This window comes from Sphaerodactylus townsendi, linkage group LG16 (genome assembly GCF_021028975.2).
Source record: "Sphaerodactylus townsendi isolate TG3544 linkage group LG16, MPM_Stown_v2.3, whole genome shotgun sequence".
Lineage (NCBI taxonomy): Eukaryota > Metazoa > Chordata > Lepidosauria > Squamata > Sphaerodactylidae > Sphaerodactylus > Sphaerodactylus townsendi.
Genome location: NC_059440.1, coordinates 22,735,409 through 22,763,341, shown reverse-complemented (window position 1 = coordinate 22,763,341; position 27,933 = coordinate 22,735,409). Strand labels below are relative to the sequence as shown.

Below are 27,933 nucleotides of genomic sequence, written 5' to 3'. Positions count from 1 at the left end.
AAAATTAAAAAGTAATCAAAAGAATCAAATTAAATCACAGCAGCCACTGAAAGGACTGGAAGGCGCGCCCGCCGCTCCGCATGGAGGTTTAAAAACAAAAACATGGAACGCCACCATTTGCCCCGCCCTCTTTTCGGCACGCGACGCGATGCCGCTCTAGGAAGTATCATCTCTGTGGCGAAACCCCTCAAGCCCGCAGCCGCCCATCTTCGAGCCCTGAGGCGGTTTATTTTTCACTCCTTTGCAAAACCATACAGAAAGCATTGCCTCGAGCAGCCGGGGTGCGTCCCTCAATTTTTCCCTTGAAGCGACGTTTAGTTTCCCACTCTATGGCTTTCGGGAGCGGCCCCATGGTTCCGGTCGGGGGCCGGAAGTGGACGGCTGGCTGCTGAGCGTTGCCGTGGAAACGCGCCGCGGTTTGCCACCCAGAACGGGGCCCGGTGCGAGCGGAGCCGATGGATGGAGCCGGTGGGAGGTGAGAGGCCCTGGCCCTGGCGCTGCTCTTGATGCCTCCAGCCGGGATCCCCTTCCTGCCTTGCCCCGGCAGTAGGGTCGGGTGCCTTGCCCCGGCAGTGGGGTCGGGATGGGTGGGTAGCCTTGCCTAACGACACCCTCCCAAAAGCCAGCCCCCTTTCTTAAATGTCGCTCTCGCTTCCTCCTCCAAGAAAACAAGGGTGACGTCTATTTACATCCCCTGAGATGGTCTGTACTTACAACCCTCCTGTGAGGTAGGCCGGACTCCCAGGTTGTCAGTGCCAAGTCTGGGTTAGCTAAACCAGTGTGGTGTAGTGGTTAAGAACAGGTGGATTCTAACCTGGATAACCGGGTTTGATTCCCCACTCCTTCACACGAGTGGCAGAGGCTTATCTGGTGAACCAGATGTGTTTCCGCACTCCTACATTCCTGCTGGGTGACCTTGGGCTACTCAAAGTTCTCTCAGAACTCTTCCAGACCCACCAACCTGACAAAGTGTCTGCTGTGGGGAGAGGAAGGGAACGGAGCTTGTAAGCCACCTTACAGGAGAGAAAGGTGGGGTGTAAATCCAAACTCTTCTTCTAATTCCTGGAGATCTGGGGTGTGATACCTGGGATACCACTACTTGGGCAGAGGAGTTCGGTGGCTGGGGTTGTGATACTTTCTGAAGCTTTTTTCTTCCTTTTAAAAGGCTCCCTTCCTCACACACACAGCATTCTAGATTTGCTGTGAAATAAGAGCTCAAGAAGTTATGCTGTCCAAATGTCTCAGTTTAAAAAATGGCAAAGGCTTATTTACAGAAACACACGCAGAGTTATTCTCCTCCAACCTTGGGGCACATAAAGTCTGAGACATTCTTTTCACTTTTGTCGATAGGTTATTAATTCAGGCTGAGATTTGACATGGCCTGCAGTGCTGTTGCCCTGGCTCTTTGTATTGCCTGGGCTGCCTTGGAGGTTGGGTTGCTGGGCGTATTAAACTGAACAAACAAAACACGCCTGCTCTTTTTAAGAAAAAATGGCTGAGTGTTGCCTCAGAGCGTGGGTTCTGCTGAGCTGCTAACTTGAGCCAGCTTTTTCTGCATCTTCATTAGTGGACCTCTGGCAGTAGCATCCGTTACCTTTAGGACTAGCTGTCACTGCTGGGCATCCTTCCACTTTCCTGGTTCCAGTTTTTGAGAAGATGAGAACCCAATCCAGAGGAAACTGGTGTTAAATAGCCTCGAGTGGCTGATTTTTCCAAAGTTGGACAGAGCACCGTTTAGCGAGGCACCTTTTCTTAACACATTGCCGCAGGTTGGCGTGGACTTGAGATATGTGGGGAGACAGAAGGTGGGTTAGATGTAAGGCTATGATAATTCAAATAACCATCATCTAAGCTGGACTGGGAGAAAGATGTGCAGTGTTTAGGAAAAACACCATAGGCTGACAGGACTGATGCTGCATTCAGTAGACCTGAGGCTTGAAGATTTCAGTTATCAGTCAGCTTCTGGCCTGTGTTCCAAATGTTGGCAGTGACCTTCAAGGATGGCATACCATCAGGAGCTCCTTCACTATGACATTTCTCCTTGTTCTCTGAGACCCTGGAATGAATCTCCGCTCTGTGCATTGTCTTTTAGGAAGATATACTCTAGCAAGACATGAGATGGGGTGGGGGGGCTATTTCAGTGTATATTGCTGGGAAAGCTGCCACTACTGAATTTTCTTCAGCTGCTAAAAATGCTCTTGCCAGGAAAAAAAATGAGGGCAGTCTTAAGAGTTGTCCTCCAGTTGTTCTAGATCCCCACCCTAGCCCTCCCTTTGAAAGGTCTAGGCAGAGACTAACATCCCGTTTTATTCTTCCTTCTCTTCCTGGGTTTCAGACTCAAAGATCTGTGACTCCCTGCAGCTGCTGTTGGAGATTGTATCAGAGTGACTGACCTATTTATCAGTGGGAGCTTTAGAGCTGCCAGTCCTTTGGAACTGATGGAGCATCTACTGCAAGTGAGTCTGTTTTTCCCCCTTTACAAAGTTTTGTTAATTTTGTCCGACTTCTACAATGGGAATCTTTTCAATGCTCCTTCAGTTTGCTCAGCCTTTTGTGCCCGGTTGGGCAAAGTTTCATCCTCTCCTCCAGCCTGCACCCTCCTTCCAGCAATTGTCTCTTTTGTTTGGGTGGGGGGCGGGCGGCATTTGCTAAAGCTTCATGTACTGTCACACTCTTTACACAAAGTTAGGCAAAGCAGCCATTTCTGTTGAGGGGCAGTTCAACAGATGCCACCATGCGAATTCCACTGCCTTAAATAGAAAGGATTGATTTGTGGGAAATATGAAGCCAGAAAATTTGGGGAGTGTGTGGGGCAAAACCAGACATGGCTGAGGAGGGAACTGGCCAAACGAAGGAGATTGACCAGACCGTGTGAACTGTGGATTTGCCACATAATATGTTGCAAAGGCACAGGACAGCTAGTTGTCTCCTCCACTTCTGTTCAGATGTGTTCAGTGGCAGCTTGAAGTAGCTAGAAGGTTAGAGGCCTCCATAGAAGGTATGCAGCATTAACTGACATTTAGTGGCCCCCTATTGAGAGGGATGTGCTCCCTACTGCATTTTGCTGTATCTTACACAGGAGATGTGAAAAAGCGCAAGGGTGTCATGTACCTAGAAATTCTCATGCATGTGACAGATGTGTACATTTGAACTTCTCCATGGACCGTAACACCTTATTGTAGTGGCACACTGGCTGGGAAGATAACCAGGCTGCTGTCATAACATGCAGTGAGCTGTAGGCCACGCCTGCAGCCACCAAGCACGCTCAGTATTGCCAGTTGCTTGAGATGTTATTGCCTGTTCATTTCCGCAGGGGTCCTGAAAAGCAATGGCTGCTGCTTCACATCTGAACATAGCACCCCCTGAACGGCAAACCTCTTCAGACATCCCAGAGCCTCCCCTCTGGCAAGCGTTTTCCGTCACCATGCACGTCACACGGCCGAAATCGGCAAAGGGGCGCACCAGGTCCAGCTTGAATTACTCCCATAGCTTGGAGACCTATTCCTGTCGAGTTCCGTCATCCCCTCAGCCCCTGATACCCTGTGACGAACCTGGGAATGGCCGGAGGTCGGCCTCCTCCCAGCAGCTGTGCCAACCCGTTCAGGCGTCTCCAGCCGAAATCCCGGATCTCCTCCAGCAGGTGCCTGCCCGGACCTCCTCTTCCTTGAATAAGTACAGGGTGCTCCCGTCCATCAGTAGAAAGGATCTGAGGAGAGGCGCAGTGGAAGCGATGTCCGAACAGGCAAGCCAACTCCGAGTGAGCAACCGACCGAAGGAAGAAGAGCAGGGATTCAAAGCTCGCCTCCCAGAGAGGATGCCCGTCTCTGGCATGACGATACACGACAGGGGTAGTGGTGAACATATAAAAATGTCACCACCTCCCTTGGAAACAAAGCTGTTGGGTAAAATGAAAGAAGGAAGTGTCTCATGGTCAGCCCCAGCTCCAGAAGAGCCCTTTGAGAGAGAGCCCAGGTTGCTCTTGGCCGTCAGGTCTCCTTCGGGTCAAAGGTTTGAACACCACTTCCGACCCACGGACAGCCTCGAGACTGTCCTCGCAGTGGCAGAGCAAAAAACCTCCACCGTATACAAGCGCTGTAGTATTGAAACAGTGGAAGTACCTCGGCGGACCTTCCTGGACCTCACCAAGTCCTTGCAAGAGTGTGCGATCCTCCACAAGTCAGTTCTGTGTATCTTGCGGCAGGAGCCAGAGGGAGAGCTTTAAGCAGCCAGGGGCTGCTCTCTGTATTAAAATACAATTGGAAGCCATGGATCTTCGCCTGATGTCCACTTCTTCAGCCCCACAGGCACCTCCCTGTGGCCTCGTGGCCATTTTCCCAGCTGTTCCCTGCATATTCATGGGGGTCCGTTTCTGACGATCCCCTTTCAATTCCCTTTTCGTGTGTCCACCTCCCAACTGTTTCCCTCATGCATCCTGTGCTAGAATCATTATAAGTGCCTTTATCTCAACAGACAGCAGCACCGCCTTTCAAGGTCCACCAGTTCTACCCGTTCGTTTCATATTTCTGATTTGTTTGTTGTCCATAGGAGAATTAAGTTTCCGCTGGCTCTAGAAGCGAATCCCTTTCCCTACTCAAGTCTAGATGAGTGCCTGTAGGATGGGGAGGCGGACATCAAGGGTCTAATCTCATCAGGACAAATCCCGCTTAAGCAAATTGTCATCCGGTGGCAAAGGCTGTGCAGAACATTTCAAGCAGCTGTGCCGCGTGCTGCTTTAAAAAAATGTTAAGTCCCTCTTCAGAGAACGTTCTGGATTTGGTTGCAAAGACCAAAAAGACTCGCACGCTTTTTTTCTCTGCTTTGAAGAGTAAGCGGCATTTGCTTTTGCTGGTCACCTAATCGAGTTTGTTACCGTATTTTCCGCCAGTCATTTCTTGCAAGGTTACAGCACAAATTGGTCTTGGGGGAATGGGTTATCCAGTATAAATGTACATTTCAGTGTTTGGCAGCTGGTGTAAAACTTTTTTTTTTTTGAACCAGAGTTAATTGCAAGTGTGTTAATTTGGTATTCTTGTTCTCTAAATTGAGCCGTTGCCTGTGTACAAACCGCAGCTTTCCCAGAAAGCGACTTTTTCATTTTTAAAATCAACCTTTGTATTTCGCAAAATGCCATTTATATTCTTGTAAAAACCTATATTTGCATGCGTGTGAGGGGAAGAATTTATCCAAAGGCAACTTTTAGGGCTCGGACAGTTCGTCTTATACGGAAACTTTATTAACCTGCTGGATTGCTTGCCAAATGGGCCTGCTGCCGAGTGTCTGCTTCTCATGAACCAATCTCAGCTTTTGCTTCAACAAAAAGGCCAAACTAACCTCTTCAGATTAGAAATGGCTTTCACTGCTGCTTCGGTTAAGGCTGCTGGAACAGGCAGCTTCCGTATAAGCTGTACAGACCCGACAGCTTGACTTTCCTTCCTCCCCATCTGGCAGAATCGTTGGCCCTAGCCAGTTCTTAAGAAGATTGTCGTTTCTTTGACGACAGCTGCCGAGTTCCTAGCCAAACCCCCCCTTTGCAAACTGCCTGCTGTTCTCAGCTATGAGCGGTGACTGTGTGACCTGGGAAGCAATGAATTGAAAAGAGCAGGGAATGACACGCCTCTTTCCTCTGCCTGTCAGTTCCCTGCAGAGCAGAGTTTTAGGAGCAACCAGAAAGCAAGTTTTGACTGTTCTCGGCTGAAGGATGTGTTGAGGCTAAGGTGACAGGCAGCAATGTCCCTTTGGGAACTGATGCTAGCACAGTCTCGAGGCAAGGCTGAGTTCTGGCAACGGTATGCAGAGAGTTACACACACACACACACATAGGGAGGGCTGACCCTTTTCCAGTTCAGGTTATGCAAGCTAGAGGAAGGGGTGGGAAGCTGCCCGTCTGTCAGTCATTCCCTCAAATAGGAAAGCGGCAGCGGCTCACTTGCCTTAAAAGCCAACTTGGGGCCCTTTCGCTCAAGAGAGAGCCAGTCGGACAAACTGCGCCGTGTTCCAGCTCGGGTCAGAACCGGGGCAAGATGAAAGGCCATTATAGCTACATCCGAGCAAGTCTCAGTTTTCAAAGGCTGTACCGGTTCAGGCTATCGGGGCAGGGAGAGAGGTGTAGTGACTGCCTCTCCTACATTAAATGCCACACACACAGGAGAGCATGTCAGTGTTAAAATCAAGCTGAATCCCTCACATCGCTGGTTGTGTAGGTTTTCTTGTGTAGGTTTTCAAGAGGTCTCTGAGGTGGCCTAATTGGATTCTTGTTGATGGGACTGTGGAGTCACAGTTCAAACTTTTCCTCACTGAATGGGGGCAGCGGGGGAAGATGCTTCACAATGCGGGGCCAAGCAGTTGACTTTAAGCATTGCCTTCTTGTTGTTTGTCACCACCCAAGGGGTTGCAATCTCCCTCTCTGGGTAGAGAGAAGTAACCCATTCTCATACCACAGCAAGCATGTTGGGAGGGAATGCAGGCGTGACGCACTCTGTGTCCTTTACTGGAACAGTCAAGGGGGAAAGAATCAAGCTTGAAAACAATAAATTAATGTACAAAAAAGTGTTATGATTTTCGGCACTTAATTAAAAATGAAACTTGTTGTCTGTAGAGTTAGGCTCAATAAAGATATTTTGGGTGTGACCGTTTGTTTTAAGTCCATGACAGTGATCGGTTTTTATATCTGCTAGCTTGCTAGAAAGACCAAACAGTCAGTTTAAGGTTTTGACCTGTTCTTGTGGGTTGTGTGGCCACCGTCCCACAGCCAAAGTGACTAATCCAGTTAAGAGCTACTCTGAGGATATGAGCAAGAGACTGCATTTGGATATGCAGCAGCAATTAAGAAACCCCAAGAGCTGCTAGATCAGGAGTGCCCAACTCTAGCGCTTCAGATGTTCATGGACTACACTTCCCATCAGCCCCTGCTGGCAGGGGCAATTGGGCATGCCAGCAGGGGCTGATGGGAATTGTAGTCCATGAGCATCTGAAGTGCCACTGGGTATGCTAGCAGGGGATGATGGGAACTGTAGTTCATGAATGTCTGAAGCACCAGTGTTGGACTCCCCTGAGCTACACTGCGACCTGGAGATGTCTTTTTTGTCATTTGTAGATGCCACAAGCAAACAGGCAGAAGGGGGGTGGTGGTGTCTATGCAGCCTGTCTCTTTCTCTTAGAGGGAAGGAATAATAAAAACACACCAAGACAGAGTGAGGGGCTTTCGTAACTTCCCAAGGGTGTGGCTGACAGCAGACATTTGGGGAGAACCCATCCGCTGCAGGGCAGCTAATCCCGCAGAGCATCACCTCTTGTCAGACTTTGGGGTGATCCTCCCCCCCACAAAGCAATCCCTCTCAATCCCAGCAGAAAGGATGCCGATATGAGAAAGGCAGCCACGACTCATTGCCGTTCTTTCTGTGTTCTTTATTTCAATTGAAAAGTACATTAGAAAGAGCACACTGGCCCAGCAGCGTCTGTGCGGCCGTTCCAAAGCCAACGCGCTGCTTTCACACCGTTGCTCAGCCGTACTAAGGGGGGTTTGAAGGCCCTCTGCCGCTTACCACACAAGCACACACTCACCCACCACTCAAGAGAGGCTTCCAGGAGAATAAAAATAGATACACCTCAGAATACAAAATGTGTGGATTCCCCCCAAACTTCCTTCACCACCTTCAAAAGCCATTTACACAAATCAATAAAGGTTGCTGTAAAGTTTCCTAAAATTTTAGGTACATTTTTAAAATAAGCTTTGTGTGTGTGTGTGTGTGTGTGTGTGTTTGTCGGATCTGTTTTGTTTTACTTGGTAAAAAAGAATCCACAATTCTGTCTTCGAACAGAATGATTAGCAGCCAACATTGGAAAAAAGTTTGGGAGAGGGGACTCTTCAGAGCAGGGGTTTGTCAGCTGCTGCGTGCTTGCTCCAATTCTCAGACTTCAGTGAGAAAAATACTCTAATTTGCTCAGAGAAAAAAAAATCAAAGGGTGGTCCAAACCCTTGTTGTGCATCTTGGAAGACCCAAACTGACAAAGGAAATCTGCATTGGGGTTGCTGAAGCACAGGCGTGATTGAAGCAGATGGATTAAAACCAGCAGGCAGCAGAACAGACTGACTCCAGCTAAGAGACCAAGCCATGCTGTGTAACAGGCAAATGAGCTGTGACCCACAGAAGAATATTTTTGGTCAGCACATTCCTCGCACATAAAAGAGTCCCCCTGCTCCAAGGGCAAGTCTAACAGTCCTGTAAGAAAGGCTAGATGTGTCTGACCAAGCTGTATTTCTTGAGGGCTCTCTCGATCCATTGCTGTGAAGGGACCACAAAAATGGAACCCATCTGATAGCTCTGTTGGCGGGTCGTCCTCCAACGTTTGGAGCTGCTCTGATGAGGACAACTGCTTAAAACAGACATGTTTTTAAACAGAAGGTTAATCTCTGTCTCTTTCAAAAGAAAAAAAGCAAACTGCCCCAAAGCAAACTGTTTGGAAAGAATAAGGTTAGTAACAAGCCAGTTGATCTAACTCCACCAATTGCCTGTGTTCCTGTGTTGGCCTCCTCCTCTTCAACGGGATCACTATGCTGTGTTTCCACAAGTGAGAGAGTTGGTGAGTTTAATTCAGTATCTTTGGAGAGGGGAGAAACCTGGCTGGGCTATAAAACCAGCAGGCATAGGAGGGAGACAGGTACAGTACTGGGCTGTAGCATCCTCCAACTTCAAAGCCGGAAGCTGCATGAACTAGATTTGTTGAGAGACTGAATTACCCGCACGCTTTCCCTTACTTCTTCAAACACGTGCCCCTCACTGCAAAGTGGTGATTTCCCAGCAATACTGGATCGTTCCTGGACCGACAAGACCCTGGACAGACTGGCTGCCGCTTTGTACCCCCTTTTCCTGGTTGATCCAGCACTTCCTTTGCAGAGCGCCTATTTGGTACAGCAATGATAAAATACATTTTTAATCTAAATGTCAATTGTACTACATATACACTTTCCATCACTACACCAATTTAAATCGGTTTCTGTAGGTACCTTCTGGTACTGTGAACTTTTGCAACTCGAGCGGCAGTTGCTGCGGCTTCCCCTCAAGCAACTCTGATTTACCTAGTTCTGCAAGGTAACAGAGGGACTCCGCAGGATTATAACTTGTCCTTTAAAAAAAACAGTTGATTGTACTAACCAGCAAAAAACAACGCTTCCAGATTATTTACCCGAGGAAAAGCGAGACAGCCTACCAGAAACCTTGAAACAAGAGCGCAAAATGAAAAGGCCTTTTTGTTAATACTTCGATTTTTAGCCAGGCTCTGCACTCTCTTTTTTAAAATAAAAAGGTCACCCCGTTTTTTTTTTAACCTTTTCAATATACTGCTTGAGTGTGTTTTTAAAAAGTGACTTCCCACTGACAGAGATAATACAGGGGTGCATTCTCCTATGCATTAACTGGTTACGTTTTTGGCATCAGTTCATCTTTAGAATTTAAGAGTTTCCCATTTTAAGGCTAAACTAAAAAAAAAAGTTTCTGTAAACATTTCTTCTTTCCCCAGAGTTGCACTTTTTTTTTCTAAAATCAAGTCCAGCCAAAATTTATTTTTAAAGATGAGGTAATTTCTGTATATTTGTTATGTTTAAAAACGCCCCTTTGCGTGCGACTTGGCTAACGTTTGTGCCAATCAGAGTGCTGATCCAATCATAGTGGGAGTGCTACCACGGGAGGGCGCGTGCCAGTTCCGGCGACTGCACTTCAATTAGTTATTTTCTCTATTTCGTCCAAGTCATCGGTGTCCAGTTTATGGATCTTCTTGTCTAGAAAGGAGAAACACCACAGGATCAATGTTAAGACTACATCCGAAGTCAACAGAAGCCCATCCCCAAGGATCGATGTTCTAGGCGTGCCATCTGGAGGGAAGGTGGCAAGCCCAGAATTTATTCAGAGATCCAGCAGGCAGCTTTCTCTTAAGAGCAGGAAATTATGCCATTTCTGTGCGTTGGGAACAAATGCATGACCTGATTGTACAAAAGAGGGAAGACCCACATCTACAGATTGACAGCATAATCCACACTCCAAACAGGTTGTCTTTGTGCAGCCGCCCTAAAGGGTGGATGGATCTGGACTCAGAGGAGCCCTTCATTTTTAACACATATATTTGTTTCTGGCAGCACAGGAAGAGTTACCTCAGTACTAAGGTTGGGAATAACTACTATAATGCAATTTTTTCAATTTAGGAGAATTCTCTTTGGCCACACTGCTTAGGGATCAGTGCCTTCTTCTATGAGAGCCAGTGGTTAAGAGCAGGTGCACTATAATCTGGGGAACCAAGTTTGATACCCCGTTCTGCCACTTGAGTTGTGGAGGTTTATCTGGTGAATCAGATTAGCTTGTGCGCTACAACACATGCCAGCTGGGTGATCTTGGGCTAGTTACATACAAAGCAGTATAATGAGACAGTATAAATGTCAACAGCAAAAACACAAAACCCCTGTCTGGCTCTAATACAAGATTAAAAACTCCATATTTAAAACACATATATCCTTAAACACGTGCACCATACATGAGGTGAACAACAGATGAAACTGAAGCACAAACACACATACACTAGGAGGGAAATCTCCTAGTCACAGTTCTCCAGAGTTCTCTCAGCCCCACCTACCTCGCAGAGTGTTTGTTGTGGGGGGGAAGGGAAAGGAGATTGTAAGTCCCTTTGAGTCTCCTTACAGGAGAGAAAGGGGGATATAAGTCTTCTCCTTCCTCGACCTACACTCCTTCCCCCAGCAGCTTGGGCAGAGTCTTACCTGGCAGTCACCCCCTTCCATCAGAGAACAAGTTTTTCCTTCCCTTCTTTGCTCTGGGTGTGCTACAAACATTAAAATTCTGCACCCAGCACAAGCAGAATGTACCCCACGCAAAATAATGCATTTCTGTGCTTTTCCACCACCAGCAGGTAGAAATCGACTTAAAACGCAAACTGCAAAACCAAACACTGCACTTCTGAGCTCCTGTGGCACACGAGCAGCTCTGATTCTGCTGCCTGCAACTAGCTCTGGTGTGCTTCCTTGTGCCGGGTGACCTGGTTTTGTAACCCTGAACTGCAAGTGTTTGCTCGGCTGTTTTCCCAAACCTTAACACCAAAAACATCCACAATTCATCCAGACCGCTGCTGCCTCCTCCCGCTTCCTTCCAAGGAAAAGTGCTGCCCCCCCCCCCCCCCTTAAAATCATCTTGGTCGAGAGGCAGAAAAAAATAGCCAGAAAGAACATACTGAAATGCTCCTGGATCCTATTGAGGATGTTCATGCTGTGCTTGCTGTCCACCATGTTGATGGCCAGCCCTCGCTTGCCAAAGCGCCCCGTGCGGCCAATGCGGTGAAGGTAAGTCTCGTTGTCTGGATTCCCGTCTTTGTCCACTGGTAGGTCAAAGTTGATGACGACAGAGACCTGCTCCACATCGATCCCTAAAAGAAACGGCAGTTGAAACAAGGTCAAAAGGTGTGCAAATGCGGGTTTTTTCATAAAGCATCTTCAGTGGCGCATGCAGTCAGCAGGCCCATTGAAAGAAGAAGAAGAGGAGTTTGAATTTATACCCCATCTTTCTCTCCTGTAAGGAGACTCAAGGTGCCTTATAAGCTCCTTTCCCTTCCTCTTTCCACATCTGGTTCACCAGATAAGTCTGCCGCTCCTAACTACACCACCACGCTGATAGGATCTGACACACGGGTCCTAGAGGTTCTCAACAGGGATTCAAAGCAGATTCTGCACTTGCATAGATAGCCCGCAGCAGGCCTTCACTGGACGTTTCTCCAGCACCACATGCCGTAGTTACCTCGGGCACAGACGTTCGTGGTCACCAGGACTTTCTCTTTGCCTTCTCGGAAACGCTCGATGACCGCCGCCCGCTGCTCCACCATCATCTCACCGCTCAAGAGAGCCACCTGATGGCCTTCCCTGGAAAGCTCGCCAGCCAGCCAGCCAGCTGTTTTGCGAGTCTGCAGAGGGCACAGCCAACAAACAGTAACCTGCTTAAGAGATGCCTTTCACAAACGTCTCCGGTGTAAAAGAATACTGATCAGTTAAGCCTGCACCCCCATCAACAGAGAGGTAACTGCTACTTTGTAAATGATAAGTTTTCCCAATGCGGGGTGATCATTTAAGCTTCCAATTATAGCAGAGGGCCACTGCTTCATTCTTTCCGTCTCCCCTGTTCGTTTTAACAGGGGATGTCTAATTGACCCTCAACTCTAGTAAAAACCCTCCAGAAAAAAACAGAGGGAGAGAAGCAACATAAAATACCTCAGAACAGCTGACTCCCTTTTAAAAAGGTAGATTGTGAGATGTGTGGGGAAGGAGACAGTTTACTTAAAAAAAAAACACTTTGTGGTAAATTTGTTGGTTTCAGTGAGAGACTAGGGAAGAGCAGCCTACGTCTGAACACAGGGAGCTCCTTCACAGATGCCATCTCGAAACTGGAATCTCTTCAGAATAAACTTCTCCTCAGAGAAATGCTCGCATTCAGGATGAAGAACAGCCCCACAGTGAAACCCCATCACCTTTGTATCCACCTTGCAGTGGCCACCGCTTTTTTGAAAGACTCACGCAGCCTTGGCCCTCCCCATAAACCTTCACAGCCTCACCTGGGTGTGTCCCCCACCCCAGAGTCACCCTCCCCTTGATCACACTCACATGGCAGAAGATCATCGCTTGCGCAATCGTGATGGCCCCATAAATGTTGCAAAGGGCCTGGAATTTCTCCTCGCGGCTGTTGCACAGGACGTAGTACTGTTTGATGGTGTCCAGTGTCTCTTCCTCGCGCTTCAGCTTGATGATGTTTGGGTCCGGAACGACCTTCTCAGCAAATTTCCACACTGAGTCTTCGAAGGTGGCCGAGAAGAGAAGCATTTGACAGTCCTTGGGCAGCATCCTGAGAGATTGGGTAGAAAAAGCCAAGGTTCTAGGGCCAGGTAGGTTCCCGTTGCAACACCCCGCCCCGCCCCAGATCACCCCTGCCATGCCCCGTTGGCGCTACGCCACTCATGTTAGGTGTCTCTCTATACCTCTGAATACGGATGCTCTGATCTTGGTGTCCTTGGGTAGCTATCATGACATCTGCCTCATCCAAGACGAAGACTTTGATCCTCTTGGGATCGATGAATTTCAGCTTGGAGCACCAGTCCAGGACGGTGCCCGGGGTGCCGATGACGATCTGCTCAGAGATCTTGTGGCCACGCTCCACTGTTGAGAGATCGAGACTTGTTCTGAGTGGGAGAACCTCAGAAGGCTCTGCTTTCCGCCAGAGAGAACAGGCACAATTCAGTTGCGTTTCTTTTCCTTGGCAACCCTGGCTGGAGCGAATCCATACCCATCCTGCTCAAAGCTGCACTTTCAACCTTCTCCAACCCAAGGGAAGTGACTTTTCTGCCTCAGTCACAGCGTGGCGGGGCCCAAAGCTTCTGGATTTAAGTGACTCCACAATCAACTGACCAGAAATTGTGCTGCTCAAAAAACAGTGGTTTGTACACAACACAATCTGCTTGCAGACAGGGATTTTGCCCTTCGCCCACTGAACGACCCCCTTCAAATTTCTCTCCTGGAGGCCTGCACCAGGAATAGCTAGGGAAAGGGGGAGCGAGAGTCTTCAGTGGGAAATGGATTGGGGGGGGAGGGGGGGAGAGTGATGGAATTCACTGCCTTGTTTCCAAAGATAGGGATATTTTTCAAAACTGAATGATGGATGAAAACCAGTGATGCAAGTAATTAGTTGGCTTGGTCCCAATCCTGCTGACTCAAACCAGTTGGGAGTCACATTCTGGTTCTAATCCTCTGCCAGAAACAAAACAGGGGTCTTGGCCCTACAAGCAGTGGGCTTCTCACTAGGACAGGCGGGACTCATTCTCCCCTGGGCAACGAACACAGATCTCTGCTCTTTGCTTACAGCTCTGAAAAACGGTAGGAGGCAGCCCTTACGCTCTCCGTTCCTACATTCCATTCCTTTTCTTCGTCCCCTCTTTTCTCACATAGCTCTAGCAGAAAAGGTTTTAGAAGTGTGAGAGCAGACCTGAACAGGGTAAGAAATATTCGGACTATTTGGACTAACCTTGTATCCTCAAGAAAGGGTCACCTCAATCCAGACTGAACTGCTATCCAGCAGGTACGACACACTGGGATTCTGTGGTTCAGCAGTTGCTGCCACTCCCCAAGGTCAGAAACCTATATCTACAACCCCTTTATGGTCTTTTCTCAAGCATGCAAACGTATCCAGCCTTTTCTACGTGCCTGAGGGAATCCACTTCCTAGACCCAGCAAGGCACGACACAAAACCTCCTCCTGCCATTCCGAAATCATCCAATGAAGACAGTTTAAACTCACGTTTATTGCCCCGAACTGCATAGGCGAGATTCAGCTCCGGATAAAACTTGCCCATCTGTTCTATCACCTTTCCGGTCTGGAGGGCCAGCTCGTACGTTGGGGAAAGGCACAAACACTGTCAGAGGAAAGGGATGGCTTTACTCTCTCACTTTCTTCTTTTCCCACTGTATTTTTTTTAAAAAAATATTTCTCTTGTACCCTGAACTTGGGCTTCCTCTGGGTGTGGCTCTGAAGGTCATTTTGTACTTGGTCCCACCTCTCATGGTGGTCATTTTGTAGCTGTGTCCACTGCCCTGTTTCAGGATTCCAAAGGTGCCCACATGCTCAAAAATGCTGGGGACCTCAAATGCCTTATTTTACCTATTTCCCTTCTTAAAACAAGAACCGGACTGTGGCCAACAGGTAGAGGAAGGAAACCTTGAGCCCCATTCCGAATGCAGCTTCTAATGAAAAGTGGGAATTGATTTTTAAGGTATTTTGTTTGAAGTTCCCACTACATCCAACTGCACAGCTGAAGTGCCTTTTTTCCAGTTTAAAACAGCTCAAATGAAAAGCGCATGCATCTTCAGCATGGGGTGGAAATCTCAAAAAGAATCTCTCAGCTCAGATGGAGACATCATCTGAACAAGACAGTAAGTACCATCAACTGTCCCCCACAAGTTCAAAAACACATTGCTGCAAACAAACTAGCGAGAATTTTAAAGTGCATGGTGTCTTTTAAGGCAACCCGTGATCCTTTACAGTGGCTCATTCAAGCGTCATGGAAGAAAAGTTAGTTCTCTACACTTTCAATACGACAACCTCAGATGCGATTCAAGAACAATTTGGGGCACCTCCCCTAGATGGTGCTACACAACAGTCAGAAAGCAAACCTAGCTTCTTTCAGATTCCTTTCTTATTCCATCCTAACAGCAAAGCACAGGTTACAAAGAAAGTGGCTGTTATGGGATTTCTGGGCTATGCGGCCATGGCCTGCTAGTTTTTGCTCCTAGTTTCGCCCGCATCTATGGCTGGCATCTTCAGAGGCAGGGCACGGTAAGATGTGTTTCTCTCTGTGACACATAGAAGGCTCATCTCTTACATTTCACCACACCACCCAGGGGTCATCAGGAAATCTCCCCGCCACACTAAATTCAATTCAAACTAAGTTCCAAACACCCTGCACTGTACTCGGTAAAGGTTGACATCTTTCCTTAATGGAAAATATATCTGGGGGAAAAGGGTGTGCATCCCCACCCTGGCCACTTCCTCTGAGGAGAGCAGGCTTCATGAGTGAAGCTACTTAACTGTGAGAATACAAAGCGTAATTCATTACCTGTGGGAATTTGTTGTTGGGTTCTACTCGGCTGAGCATGGCCAAGACAAATGCCGCTGTCTTGCCAGTGCCAGACTGAGACTGTGCAATCAGGTTCTGCGGGCTGGATGCAGGTCAAAGTAGAGGAATTTCAACACAGGCAAAAAACAAAAAAGAAATGGCATATGAGCAAAAAACTGTCCCAGCAGCAGACCTTAAGCTTGCAACAAGGGACACTTCCCCACGTGCCGAATAATGCACTTTCAATGCATTCTGCACTTTAACAATGCACTTCAACAATCGTTTGCAAGTAGATTTTGCCAATTCACACAGTAAACATCCAGTAGCAAAGTGCATTATTCAATATGTGTGAAAGTGCGCAAGGACTGTTAACAGTTCTTCTGTGACCACGCAATAGAGGACCCTTGCTCTCCCCAATCGGGCACGCATGGTTAAAACATGTTCAGATACATACGGCTCTGCCAGCATCATAGGCAACGCGTTCTCCTGGATCTTGGATGGTCTATTGAAACCCATGGCGTAGACACCCTGCAGCAGTTGTGGCTTCCTAAAAATTCAAAACATTTTTGTATGTTGCTAAAGGTCTCAAAGTTCTACCTCATGGGTCTCTGCATTCCCCAGAAGCTACAGGAAATTTTATAGCCAGCTTGCCCTCGCAACAATGCAAGCAGTCACCTTGTTCTGAATCACACTGCTTCTGAATAGCTGTTAAGTCTATGTCTCACCTCAAACAGACATGCAGGTCCGTTTTTCAGGTAGCACTAAGATAAAAATCAGGCACCAGACTCTAGTAAAGCTTTCCTCCTTGCCCTGAAAGTACATTTCCTCTCTGACGTCCAGTTAAATATAATAAGCGTATTTGAGAGAACGATGCAGACACCAGCTACAAGCAGATCTTAATGTGACCCCAGTCTTTTTCATAATAAAAGATGACTCTCTCTCCAGTGGGCGCACATTCTATTTGCCATGCCTTGCTAGGTTGACGGAGGGTTAAAAAACCCCAGATGGTCAGAAATGCACAACCCTTCCCTGGCTGTCCTTGCTGAGTTTTTTCTCCCGCATTCAGAAATGGATGCTAAAAATGGGGTGGGGACCTTGGAGATGTAAGCCACATGCAGCAGTGGGGGGAGAGACAACAACGACAACTGACCATTAATCTCCATTGCACTGAAAGTATGAGCTCTCAATTTTCCACTTTATACACAACCGGGGCATGCCCTCCTTTTAAGACCGGTTTATTGCTGTTGCGTCTAGCTTGGACTATAGAAACCTCATCTGAAAAGGTAAACCGGGTCTCATTCAGAAGTAAAAGATCTACCGAGACGGTTGCCAGGGTTACGCTGTAAGTGAAACAGGAGACTCACTTAATCCAAGCGTAGCTATCATTAGCTCTGCCTTTGATTCCCGATTAATACTTAAAGCTTTCAAAAACCTACCAGGACAAGAGCACATGATCTAAAGAGTCTGTTGTAGCAACAAAACACCGAGGATGAAAATGAAGCCACTCGACGCCACAATGAAAACTATGCCACTGTGGGTTCCCTGCAGGGATGCGCTAGCAGGAATCGGATGCTGAGACCAATTACGTGGGGGCAGAACAACAACAGGAGGACCCCCTCAAGAATAATGTCACTATCAGCAGCAGACAAAATATTCAGCACCATGGACAGATTCCTCAGCGGAGATAGTGGGAAAACAGAGGCTGTGTTTTTGAGGGGCCTAGGATTAGAAGAATCTGATAGCTGAGGGCTTGGAGGAGCAGCAGTGGCGTAGGAGGTTAAGAGCTCGTGTATCTAATCTGGAGGAACCGGGTTTGATTCCCCGCTCTGCCACCTGAGCTGTGGAGGCTTATCTGGGGAGTTCAGATTAGCCTGTACACTCCCACACATGCCAGCTGGGTGACCTTGGGCTAGTCACAGCTTCTCAGAGCTCTCTCAGCCCCACCTACCTCACAGGGTGTTTGTTGTGAGGGGGGAAGGGCAAGGAGATTGTAAGCCCCTTTGAGTCTCCTGCAGGAGAGAAAGGGGGAGATATAAATCCAAACTCTTCTTCTTCTTGGAGTGAGTGTGTCAGACACATGAAAGAAGATTTATCAAGCCCCCCCCCCCCCCCCCCCCCCGGTCTTCATTCCTTGTAAATTCTTGATTATTTTTAAAACACTGGATAAATTGGGAGTTTCCCTTATATTCCCTTTGTCTCAAAGGAAGTGTCAGAAAGCTGGGTTAGGTTGGAAGTACAGGACTGAATACAGTCTATGCTATAATTTGGACGGAACAGAGGACTGTTCATTTAAGTAAAGACACTGGAAGAGTGGTGCTAGGGCTGGCTGTGTTGGGGCGGAAGAGAACAGAAAGACAGAGAGATGTTCCGGTTAGAGTGCTGGGCTAGCATCTGGGAGACCCTCTCAGCAATGGAAGCTTGCTGGGTAACCGTGGGCTAGTTGTAAGGATAAAATGGAGGAAACGGGAACAAGGTCAGCTCCTCTGTGCCTCCCTGGGGAGAAAAGTGGGGTATAAATGAAGTAGATGAATAAAAAGTACAAGCTGACAGACAGGCTCGAGAACAAAATGTGCAAAAGCGTTCAGTTCAGAAACCCATCTGTTTCAGTTCTGCTGGGGAGCTATATGGCTCTCTTTTCCTCGTCTTTATCTTTAATAAAGGCACTGTGATGAAAGAATAAGGAAATACCTGACCCAAAGTCACCCAACAGCCTCGTTACCAATTTATGACACAATGACTGGCTAAAAAAGAAAAGAAACAGCAACCCTGTCACTCAACAGGAGGAAAACACAAGCCTGCGAGAGAGCCAAAGAGGTGTGTTGGTTGGTGTCAGGCATCCTGATGGAAAGCGGCGTTCAAATCTCCATTTCACCATGAATAGTAACTTCCTTGGTGGTCTCCCATCCAAATATCAACCAGGGCCAACCTGGCTTAGCTTCAGACATCTGCTGAGATCAGGCTGTCTGGGGCTCTCCGGGTCAGGGAAAGCGGCTTTACTTGGGAACTTTAAGCTCTGCACTGGCCTTTCAGTTGTGCTGGAAGGAGGGGACAGATGGTGCCAGGAGAAAATCTTCAGACGTGACCACAACTAGAGATAGGGGAGCAGACTGTGCCAACGAGGGCCAAAAGGAAACCTTACACTCTAAGAAGTAGCCAAATCTAGAATTTACAGGGAATTCCAGAAGGAAACTTCACACTCTAAGCAGTAGCCAAATCTAGAATTTACAAGGAATTCTGGAAGGAACTTTTTACATCTCTAGTTAGGAATCATGTCGATAAAATTAGGGTCCAGCACCCCATCAGTTCTGTCAGTAATGGGCCAATTGGCCATGCTGGTAGGGGCTGATGGGAATTGTAGTTCCTGAACATCTGGAGAGCCGCAGGTTCCCTACCCCTGCTCTAAGCAGTAGCCAAATCTAGAATTTACAAGGAATTCCAAAAGGAAACTTCACACTCTAAGCAGTAGCCAAATCTAGAATTTACAGGGAGAATTTTTTCCAACCCACTTCTGTGTTCAGAATAACAACCCCACACCAGGAGGCTGACCCAGTGTAGGCCAGAACTCTGTCGCCTCCTTCTGCATAGCTTCAGAGTCCTCTATTTCATTGCTTACACTGCAGCTTATCCCCAAGCCAACCCTGCTCATCTCATGCAATGAGGTTAACAGTGGGAGGGACCTGTGACGCTGGCTCCTCCCATGCAGCTTGGGTCTTTTGACACCAGCCAAACAATGCAGGGATGAGCCACACACATTAGAGGTGTGAAGGATGGCTCATTTGGCAATAAGCAGCACCAAAAATGATAGCAAAAAAAAAAAAGAGAGAGAGAGAGAGGCACTTACAGCCGCAGCTCTTCAAAAGACTTCACAGAGTAGAGGGGCGATGTGGGATCCCTCTGCAGCACCTCCACTTGGTTCGTGTTGTCCACCAGGTTGCTGCGGATCAGCTTGTTCAACAGCGACTGGGCCGCTTTGTCCTCTGGCAGGAAGAAGGTATGAATCAAACACACACCACTTTCAGCTTTATCTCAAGAGTGAAAAAAATGCTGCTGAGAAAAGACAGAATGGCAAAGCAAGCAGCTGGTGATGCCCTTAATTGTGGATTCTGCAATCTGACAGTGGTGGGTAAAGTGGCATATCATGAATAAGCGTGTATGCGTTCTGTTAAGTCACAACAAACTAACGGTGAAGGGTCTTCAAGAAAAGAGACACTGGCAGGTGGTTTGCCATTGCCAGCCTCTGCTTGGGCTGAGAGAGTTCTGAGAGAACTGTCACTCAGCAGGCTTCATGTGCAGGACCTGAAATTGAACCCAGTTCTCCTGATTACAGTCCACTGCTTGCTCGCTCAATGTCATCCATCCATCCATCCATGTTTAAAGTGCTGTCAGGTAAAAGCTGACTTATGATGATCCAGTAGGGTTTTTGAGGAAAACCCTCGTGAGCTAGGTGGGATCGAGAGAGTTCTGACGCTTGAGGGTAGAACTAGCAAATCGAAAAGCTGTTGGCACCAAAGACAGAACACCAGGTGGGCTTTCTTCTACCTCTGGGCACAACAAAGCCAGGCACTGTGTTGCCCAGGCCTGCTCAGAAAAGGAGGCTGTGGTCCAAGAGCATGAAACACCTATTTGCAGGAGCGCCTTCTTCCCATGCGATCCCTGCCATGCTGTCAATTGTGCCAGAGAAAAGCTTGTTCCAAAGAACTTTTCCCCTAAAACCGGTAGCAGAGCAATAAACCATCCTCCAGCTTCAGGCCAAAGGCCCCTTCTGGAGGTCAGATGGATGCTTCCAGACATCCACTGCTGTCTGCCCCAACATTTTGTTTTCTGAGATACACATCCTCTGAACACAGAGATGGCCATCTAGTTATCACTGAGAACTGATGCATTATGTTGAGACATGTTGATCCCTACAAACTTATATCTTCTTTAAAGCCATCTTAAGCCAACTGTGATCTCTCAGTCCCCTAAGTTACTTTAGGCAACTGCATTAATGGAAGAAGCTTATTGAGCTGTGCTGAGGAACGGCCTGCCTAAAGAGGCCTGCTGGACCTCTCGCCTGGTACATACTCAGCCATCAGGCAAACTGTTTTAAAATGTTTCTACATACTTGGTTCAACTGATTACTCTTTCAAACAGGGGTTCAAGTATTGTTTTATCCTTCTCTCACTGCAGGCTGGTATGATTAGCCGCAAGGTACCTCTAGGAAAGTTACCAAAAACGTACTTCTAATAAAAAAAAAAAAAAAAAAAAAAAAACAAAACGTCGGGATTGCCTGTTGTGGGTTTCTTGGGTGGTAGGGCTGTGGTCTGGTAATTTTAGCTCCTAACATTGAGCGTTAGATTATTATCAGGAGCTGGGAAGAGCATGTATATTATTCCCATTCTGCAGACACTCCACTACCTGCCCATCAGTTACTGGGTTCATTTCAAGATGCTGGCTACCACATACAAAGCCTTTTATGGCCTTGGGCACTCATATCTGCAGGACTCTGTCCTTTGGCACAATAGTTCCACTCATCTGATCGTGATCTTTCTGTAGGTTCCGCCTGGCAAATGAGCAAGATCAAGAATCTCCTGTACAGGTGTATTCTCTGTTGTGGCCTGCGTCTTGTAGAAGGTACATGAAACACTCAATATTGGGCTGGCAACTGAGCATCTTTAAAGCACAGCAGCTAAGTCACATTTGAGCCAAATACCAGTTTGGGTTGGGACTGGTAGCTCTTTGCCAATGCTTCAAGGATTGCTTCAGGCTGGGCAAAAGAGCTCCTTTTTAACAGGAGAAGCCAAAGACCTGGCACATGCTTCAGCTTGGCGTGACAGCCCTTCCCCACTTAGTCAAAACACTCTTTTGTTTCACTCTTTTATGCTGAGAACTTACCTTTTTCTTCCTCTTCTGTCTTCTCTGCATTGTCTTCTGTCTTAACAACAGCACCTGTCGTATGGACCAACAGTGATTAGAACACAGACCCCTCTGAACGTAACAATTCTTCATAACGTGGGACTGTTCTGCCAGCTGTTTCAGGGCAATGTTTCGTGCCACCTGTTCCATGCGTATCTCATGCCGCAGAACCAAACCACCAGTTATGCAACTGTACTGCCACTGCTCCATATCTAAGCAAGCCAGATGCAGCCCACAGATTTTACTGTGCTCATTTTTGGTCCAATCCCCCAAAGCCTCCAATGAAGAAAAATAAGCACAAGTTTGCTTTTCTAAGTTGTTTTTTTTAGATTAGTGTGTGGTTTAACAGTTGATATGCTTTGCGCACAGGGTGTTCTGTGAAGTTGACACATCTTTAAAGTTATTTTTTAAAGGAAGGCTGAAACAGCCGGATCAAAATTTACTGGGGACTTTGACACTGAAAAAACTCAGAGTGACATAGTCCCTGCAGAAAGCGGCTGTCCCACATCTGGAGTTCCAAATGACTTGCTGTGTGGATTTATATCCCATTGCTAATAGCTGGAAATGGATCACACCCACACGTTGTATTCAATAGTGTCCCAACTCGCCTTAGGGTCACACTTTTCCTTCTCTGTGCTTAGGTACCTTCTGATTATGTTCCTAAGTCAGAGTAAGATTTCAGGTACCTAGCTCATCAAAGCTTATATATTTGCTAGATTTTAAGCAACACAAGGCTTGGTTTTTACACCTCCCTGAGCAACTATGGACTTTTGGGGATGGTCAATCTCATAGTTAAGAAGACAGAATTCAACATGAAAAGCGAAGGTGTTAAAACCAAGCAGGTGACTATACTGATGTCAAACAACTCCACCGAGGGAGGGCCTCAGGAGCAAGGGCAATAGCTTCAGGGTGATGAGCCAATCTTTTTTTTTTGTGGCCATCAAGTCACAGATGATTTATGGAGGCCCCATAAATTTCCAAGGCAAAAGACATTCAGGGGTACTTGGCCACTGCCTGCCCCTGCGTTGCAACCCTGGACTTCCTAAGTGGTATCCCATGCAAATACTAACTGGGGGGATCTTGCTTAGCTTCTGAGATCTGATAAGTTCAGGCTAGCCTGGGCTATCCAGGTTAGGGCACCAATCTAACGCTCATGGTTATTATACTCACCATTAGATTCTGGTTTGGGTCTCTCCTCCTTTAGATGCAGGTTACCCAACTAGACAGCATGCAGATAGAAAAAGGGTGACATCAGAAGTAACACGACAGAAGAGGAGGAGCTAGAGTCCCAGCTGCTCCTATCAGCATGGAAGCATGGAACCCTTGCTATCCAATCACAGAACTTAGCAACAGCTCCTTCCTAATAGCATCAATAGTATCATGGCACTCCATAGGATCCCATCACCGACCTGAGCATCCCTACCCTGGGTTGAAGAATTACAAGGAAGCATCAATCATTTTAATGATATGAAGTCCTTCATGAGAGCCTGCACAGTGCTTAGAATGTGGAACTTGGGAGACCCAGCTTCAGATCCTTATTTGGCCAAGTAAGCAAATCCTTAATCTAACTTACTTCATATGGTTGTTGTGAGTACAGGATGGAGATGGAGGTAATCATGAATGCTGCCCCTAGCTCCCTGAAGATTAAAATTGCATTGTGTGGGAAATGTAGACTCTACTCAAACCAGTAGCTTGAAAAAAGCTGACTTATACCAGGGAAGACGCTGGCATTACACTTCTGCATTAAGAAGAAGAGGAGTTTGGATTTATATCCCACCTTTCTCTCCTTAAGAAGACTCAAGGCACCTTTCCCTTCCTCTCCCCACAACAGGCACCTTGTGAAGTAGTTGGGGCTGAGAAAGTTCTGAAGAACTGTGACTAGCCCAAGGTCACCCAGCAGGAATGTAGGAGTGTGGAAACACAACTGGTTTACCAGATAAGCCTCTGCCACTCAGGTGGATCAAACCCGGTTCTCCAGATTAGAATCCACCTGCTCTTAACCACTACACCATGCTGGCTGCTTCATCATTATTAGAATGTTAGAATCGTACCAAAGCTCCAGTCAGTCCAGCATTCCGCTACGTAATCAGCCAGGTGACTCAACTATAAACAGCAATGGCAGCCATCTGCCCTCAACATCTAGTAAAGCTGATGTTGGCTTTCCAGAGAACACTTAATTAGAAATTATTCCAATACCCTTCGGTGACTGGAATTGGATTCTGCATGTTTATTTTGCTTATATTTAGTAAGCAAAATCTAAAAGAGCACTGTATTTATTTGATGTGCTGCAGAAAACGTCAAGTTTTCTTTTTCTCCTGATGGCCAAACACCAAACTGAAAGAATGTGATTCAGGGAACAAATTAAATAAAGCACAAAGTGATTTAGACATTATATGACTTTATAATGCATAATTTGATTTTCTTACTTAATACTCCAATACAGAAGGTTAAAATACAATGACAACTCACAAAACTGGCTATTAATATTAGTTTCCAATCATCCAAATTGGCAACAGAAATCCAATCTCCATTCATGATATATTCAGCTTCTGGTGCCCATTTATTCAAAACTTCTGGTGTACTTATAGTTTTTGGGTATGCTGCCTGTCTCACGATGTCAACTATTTTCCAAACAAGTCTATGGGGAAGGAAGGTATTTTTTCCCTTCCAAACTATGTGACTATTTTTGTTTCTTGCTGCTAATTACATAGTTCATGCCATTTCCGAGGGCAACCGAGAAGCAGTTTTAAAACAATTTTTGCTAATGTTTAGTAATACACAGAATTCTGAGCCTGTGTTGAAAGAAACTATCATTCCTGTTTTAAAGGAGTTTGCTAAAGACCTTCCTACCCACCATTGGGTTATACACTTCTGCCTCCACATTCAAAACAAACTCTTTTTGTACGTGTGAACTAGCCAGTTTTTTCAAAATCTGTGTATTTATAAACACCATCCTACAAAATCAAGAACATAGTTTACAAAAGGGACATAAAAACAATTTAAAAACGTTAAAGACACCAAAATAACACCAAGTTCTAACAAAACCAACCTACAAACGATGACATTAAAACATTCTAAAAGTAGGAATTTGGCAAATGGTAGCAACTGAATATAAAACTGAAAGCATTAAAACACAAAGACGGACATTAAAAAATAATCCTGGAGCTCTAATAAAGCAAAACACCACCAGAAAATCCCAATGACCTTGCTTTTCCAAACTGTCAGAAATTGAGTCTTGAAGTCTTAACAGAAAAATCTGGGTTTGAGTCACCACTGCATGTTGCAATTCATCAAAGGTTGGAAACATTTCTAAGTCAGAAAGCAGCATTCTTGCTGGCAGGCTAAAATGCTGACTAATGATTGATTACTCTTCATCCAAAGAGCTTTAAAGAGCAACCTTCACATTTTTGTTATTTCTTGCACAGAATCTGCAATTCTATATCATAATCTGGTTGTGCTTTAGATATCTGCCTCATACGCTTTTATCCTCCAAGCATTCCGGACGGCATACGGAGTTCTATTCTCCTCATTTTATCCTCATAACATTTTTGTGAGGTAGGCTAGGCTGAGAAAGAATGGTTGTCCTCACCCCCAGCAAGCTTCATTACAACAGAATGATCAAACACTGTCTTGTATGTTTTAATAAATCTAACCACAATTGTTGTGATTATTAATGCTAGAACAAAACCTGTCAGCTTGACGATTTCAGACTCATTCACTGTGTCCCATCTAAATGGATTCTCAGTTCATGGAAAAGCACTATCCAGTCCACACTTTTGGGATTCTGGCATAATGTGTACGGACTGTATTCAAAATTAACCACAGCATGGCAAAGTACCACCACTTCTGAAGTAACTTCCTAGAATGGAATGATCAGGAACTCTATCAAGATTCACCAAGAAAACCACTACGAATGGGTAAATATGGGGAAAGGAGCAGGGAAAAAAACAGGACTAGTTGTCCAGGGCACATCAAACACCCAAACATGTTGGAACAAATATCACGTGATACAACAGATTTAAAAAGTTGAGTTTTATAAACTATGGAGTAAAATAGCTTTATGCAAATATGAAAGTCAAAAAGACAAAGAGTGAGGAAATGTGTCAGTTGTTCAATTATCACATCACCTATTTTCAGAACTGCTCTTAAGATTTAGGTTCTTTGGAAGGGAACATGAAAGACTACCGTAGTTTTCACCACTTCAGTACAAGGGCCAGGTGGAAAGCGAACTCTGCTTACTCACACCAACATAACCAAGGACCAGCTTTGCAAAAAAGCTGATGCTGATGCTAAGACCGCTGACACCTTTTTGTAATCTGCATACTCACATCTTCTAATCATACATTTTCACCTAGGACCAATGTTAGATATGCACCCCAAAACCCAAAAACGTAAAATAAATGCACGATCGTCCCATCTCTATCTTGCAAGTTAGATGAACCTTGGCTTTAAGCCCACTGGTCTATCCATCCCAGCATTTTCTTATGCCCACAGGCAATATCTGCCCAGTGGCTCAGGCAAGTTAGGGATTGAAGAGTTTGCTCTGCTGGAGACAAAAATCACTGCCCTAAGTGGGCCAAGGGTCTGACTCGGCAAAAAGCAATTTTGCATAGTCACATCTTTCTCTAGGTTCTCTAGCAACCAAGGCTGTTCTATTATGGGAAAAAAACCAGCTCTGGGCCCACCCAGCCTCTAAGGAAAACACACAGGGTTTCCTAGTCACTGCTGTTCCACTCTCAGCCTGTCTACACACTTTATGTATTTATCAATTTTATTTTATATAGCTCTTAATCAATTTTATTACTCCTCAATACCCATCCCACTTTTCTAATCATTTATAGCCTCTTAAAAGTTTGTTTATTTGTTTAAATTCTGAGTTAATACCCTACTTTCCCTGGCATCAGGGCGGCTAACATACATGGTTTAACAATCATAAAACAATAATTTAGATAGTTAAAATTCCAAGGGTGATTTAAAATAATCAAAATCATTTAAAGCCTTTGGTCCTTTTTAATACTTATGCTTTTATCCAATTGTATTGTGTTTCCAATTGCTCATTATCAGTAGATCCTTTTAGATATATCTTTGCAAGATTGTTACATTTAGTTACACTTTATTTACCATATGATGGTCTACAACTGTAATAAACACTGATTTTAATCAATTATGGAAACATGCATTTGAGAACAGTAGAGTCACCAAAGTGCCAAAACACCCTTCTATACTGGCTACCCTTTTTTTTTTAATCATCCAACCAGCAAAGTATAGTTAGTGAGAACGTTTTTATTTATTTCATTAAACTTAATACCTTGCTCTTCCTAGCCTAATGTCCAGGCTCAGAGCGGCTAACAAATCATAACATATCATTAAAACAATTCAAGAGTTAAAACAACATCCAAACATTATAATTCTATATCAATTAAGATCCTTCTATCCCACTTTAGTTATATTTGTACCAGACTGAGGGTGAGGAGAATTTATGACTTGTAACTTATTTATAACTTATAACTAGCTACTTATAACGAGCTTCTTTCCCTAAAAATGGTTCCCAGAGGAGTGGAAAACGCTCCACAATAACAGCCCTGTGAAGTAGGCTAAAGTCAGGAAGGAATTAGTCCAAGGTCAAGCAGCGGGGATTCGAATCCGGGGTCTTCCTAGTGCAAGGCCAGCTTTCTAACCACTATGCAGCACAGCCTGCCACATTTGGCCGAGGGGAGGGGGCCGCCAAAGTCTCCCCAAGGGGCATGCCCCTTCTCTCCCATGAAGCACCGCGGCACCCCCGGCCCCTCACTCAAAGAACACCGACGCCTCCCGTTCTGAGCCCCGCACAGCATGGCTGTAACGCTGCCCCTCACCGACTCCGCGGCCGCTTCTTGCTCGTCCACCGCCAGGGCCCAGGAGTCCGTCGCCATGCTTCGTGCGGGGGAGGAAGGGGCGGGGAGGAAAGAGGGTGCGGGGAAGGCCGGACACGCACCGCTTCGCAATGGCCCCGCTGGAAGGAACCGCGCAGGCGCACGAGAAAACAGAGAGCCGGGCAGGGTGCGGTTTTAATTGCTCCCGTCCGGGAAATGACACCCCTAGCGCTGCAGTTCCGGGAATGGAAAAGTCCCCCCTTCTTTGGGAGGTTTTTGTTGGCTCTCAAAAAAAGGAAGGCTTCTGGAAGGCTTTAGTCGGTGTCTTCCCAGTTTTAGCGTTCTCCTTTTCATTTTCCAATCTGTGATTTCCAAGGATGCCAGCCTCCAGGTGTGACCTGGGGACCCCCCAGAATTGCAAGTCATCTCCAGATTACATAGACCAGTTCCTCTGGAGAAAATGGAGGCTTTAAAAATTGTTCCATGTTGAGGTCCCATTTGATTGAGTGGGGTTGACACCCACAGAAGTAGTTCTTCCTCTT

The 27,933-nt window shown here is 46.2% G+C and overlaps 2 protein-coding genes and 1 non-coding gene across 3 annotated transcripts; 1 reads left to right on the top strand and 2 right to left on the bottom strand.

The window, feature by feature from the left end:
• Positions 1 to 262: 262 nt before the first annotated feature.
• Positions 263 to 6,627, top strand: UBXN10 (UBX domain protein 10). The gene is made up of 3 exons (XM_048519526.1): positions 263 to 475; positions 2,336 to 2,456; positions 3,314 to 6,627. The coding sequence occupies exon 3, from the start codon at positions 3,329 to 3,331 to the stop codon at positions 4,220 to 4,222; it is 894 nt and encodes a 297-aa protein (XP_048375483.1). The 5' UTR covers positions 263 to 475; positions 2,336 to 2,456; positions 3,314 to 3,328; the 3' UTR covers positions 4,223 to 6,627.
• A 756-nt stretch (positions 6,628 to 7,383) lies between these two features.
• Positions 7,384 to 27,549, bottom strand: LOC125445684 (ATP-dependent RNA helicase DDX19B). Its single transcript, XM_048518914.1, has 12 exons — positions 27,395 to 27,549; positions 22,710 to 22,758; positions 21,519 to 21,572; positions 19,486 to 19,621; positions 16,099 to 16,191; positions 15,645 to 15,747; positions 14,330 to 14,444; positions 13,018 to 13,195; positions 12,647 to 12,884; positions 11,790 to 11,952; positions 11,230 to 11,421; positions 7,384 to 9,775 (listed from the first exon to the last, which is right to left on the bottom strand). The coding sequence occupies exons 1-12, from the start codon at positions 27,449 to 27,451 to the stop codon at positions 9,714 to 9,716; spliced, it is 1,440 nt and encodes a 479-aa protein (XP_048374871.1). The 5' UTR covers positions 27,452 to 27,549; the 3' UTR covers positions 7,384 to 9,713.
• On the bottom strand, positions 20,099 to 20,239 carry LOC125446103. Its single transcript, XR_007246363.1, has one exon. It is a non-coding gene; the product is annotated as a small nucleolar RNA SNORA57 (small nucleolar RNA).
• Positions 27,550 to 27,933: the final 384 nt, after the last annotated feature.

Excerpts from the sequence above, each read along its gene's own strand:
- UBXN10 (XM_048519526.1), top strand. The coding sequence starts at position 3,329 with ATGGCTGCTGCTTCACATCTGAACATAGCACCCCCTGAACGGCAAACC.
- LOC125445684 (XM_048518914.1), bottom strand. The coding sequence starts at position 27,451 with ATGGCGACGGACTCCTGGGCCCTGGCGGTGGACGAGCAAGAAGCGGCC. Across the intron at positions 22,759-27,394 it reads AAGAAGCGGCCGCGGAGTCG|TTGGGTAACCTGCATCTAAA; the intron begins GTGAGGGGCAGC and ends CATGCTGTCTAG. Across the intron at positions 11,953-12,646 it reads AAGCGATGATCTTCTGCCAT|ACTCGCAAAACAGCTGGCTG; the intron begins GTGAGTGTGATC and ends TGCCCTCTGCAG.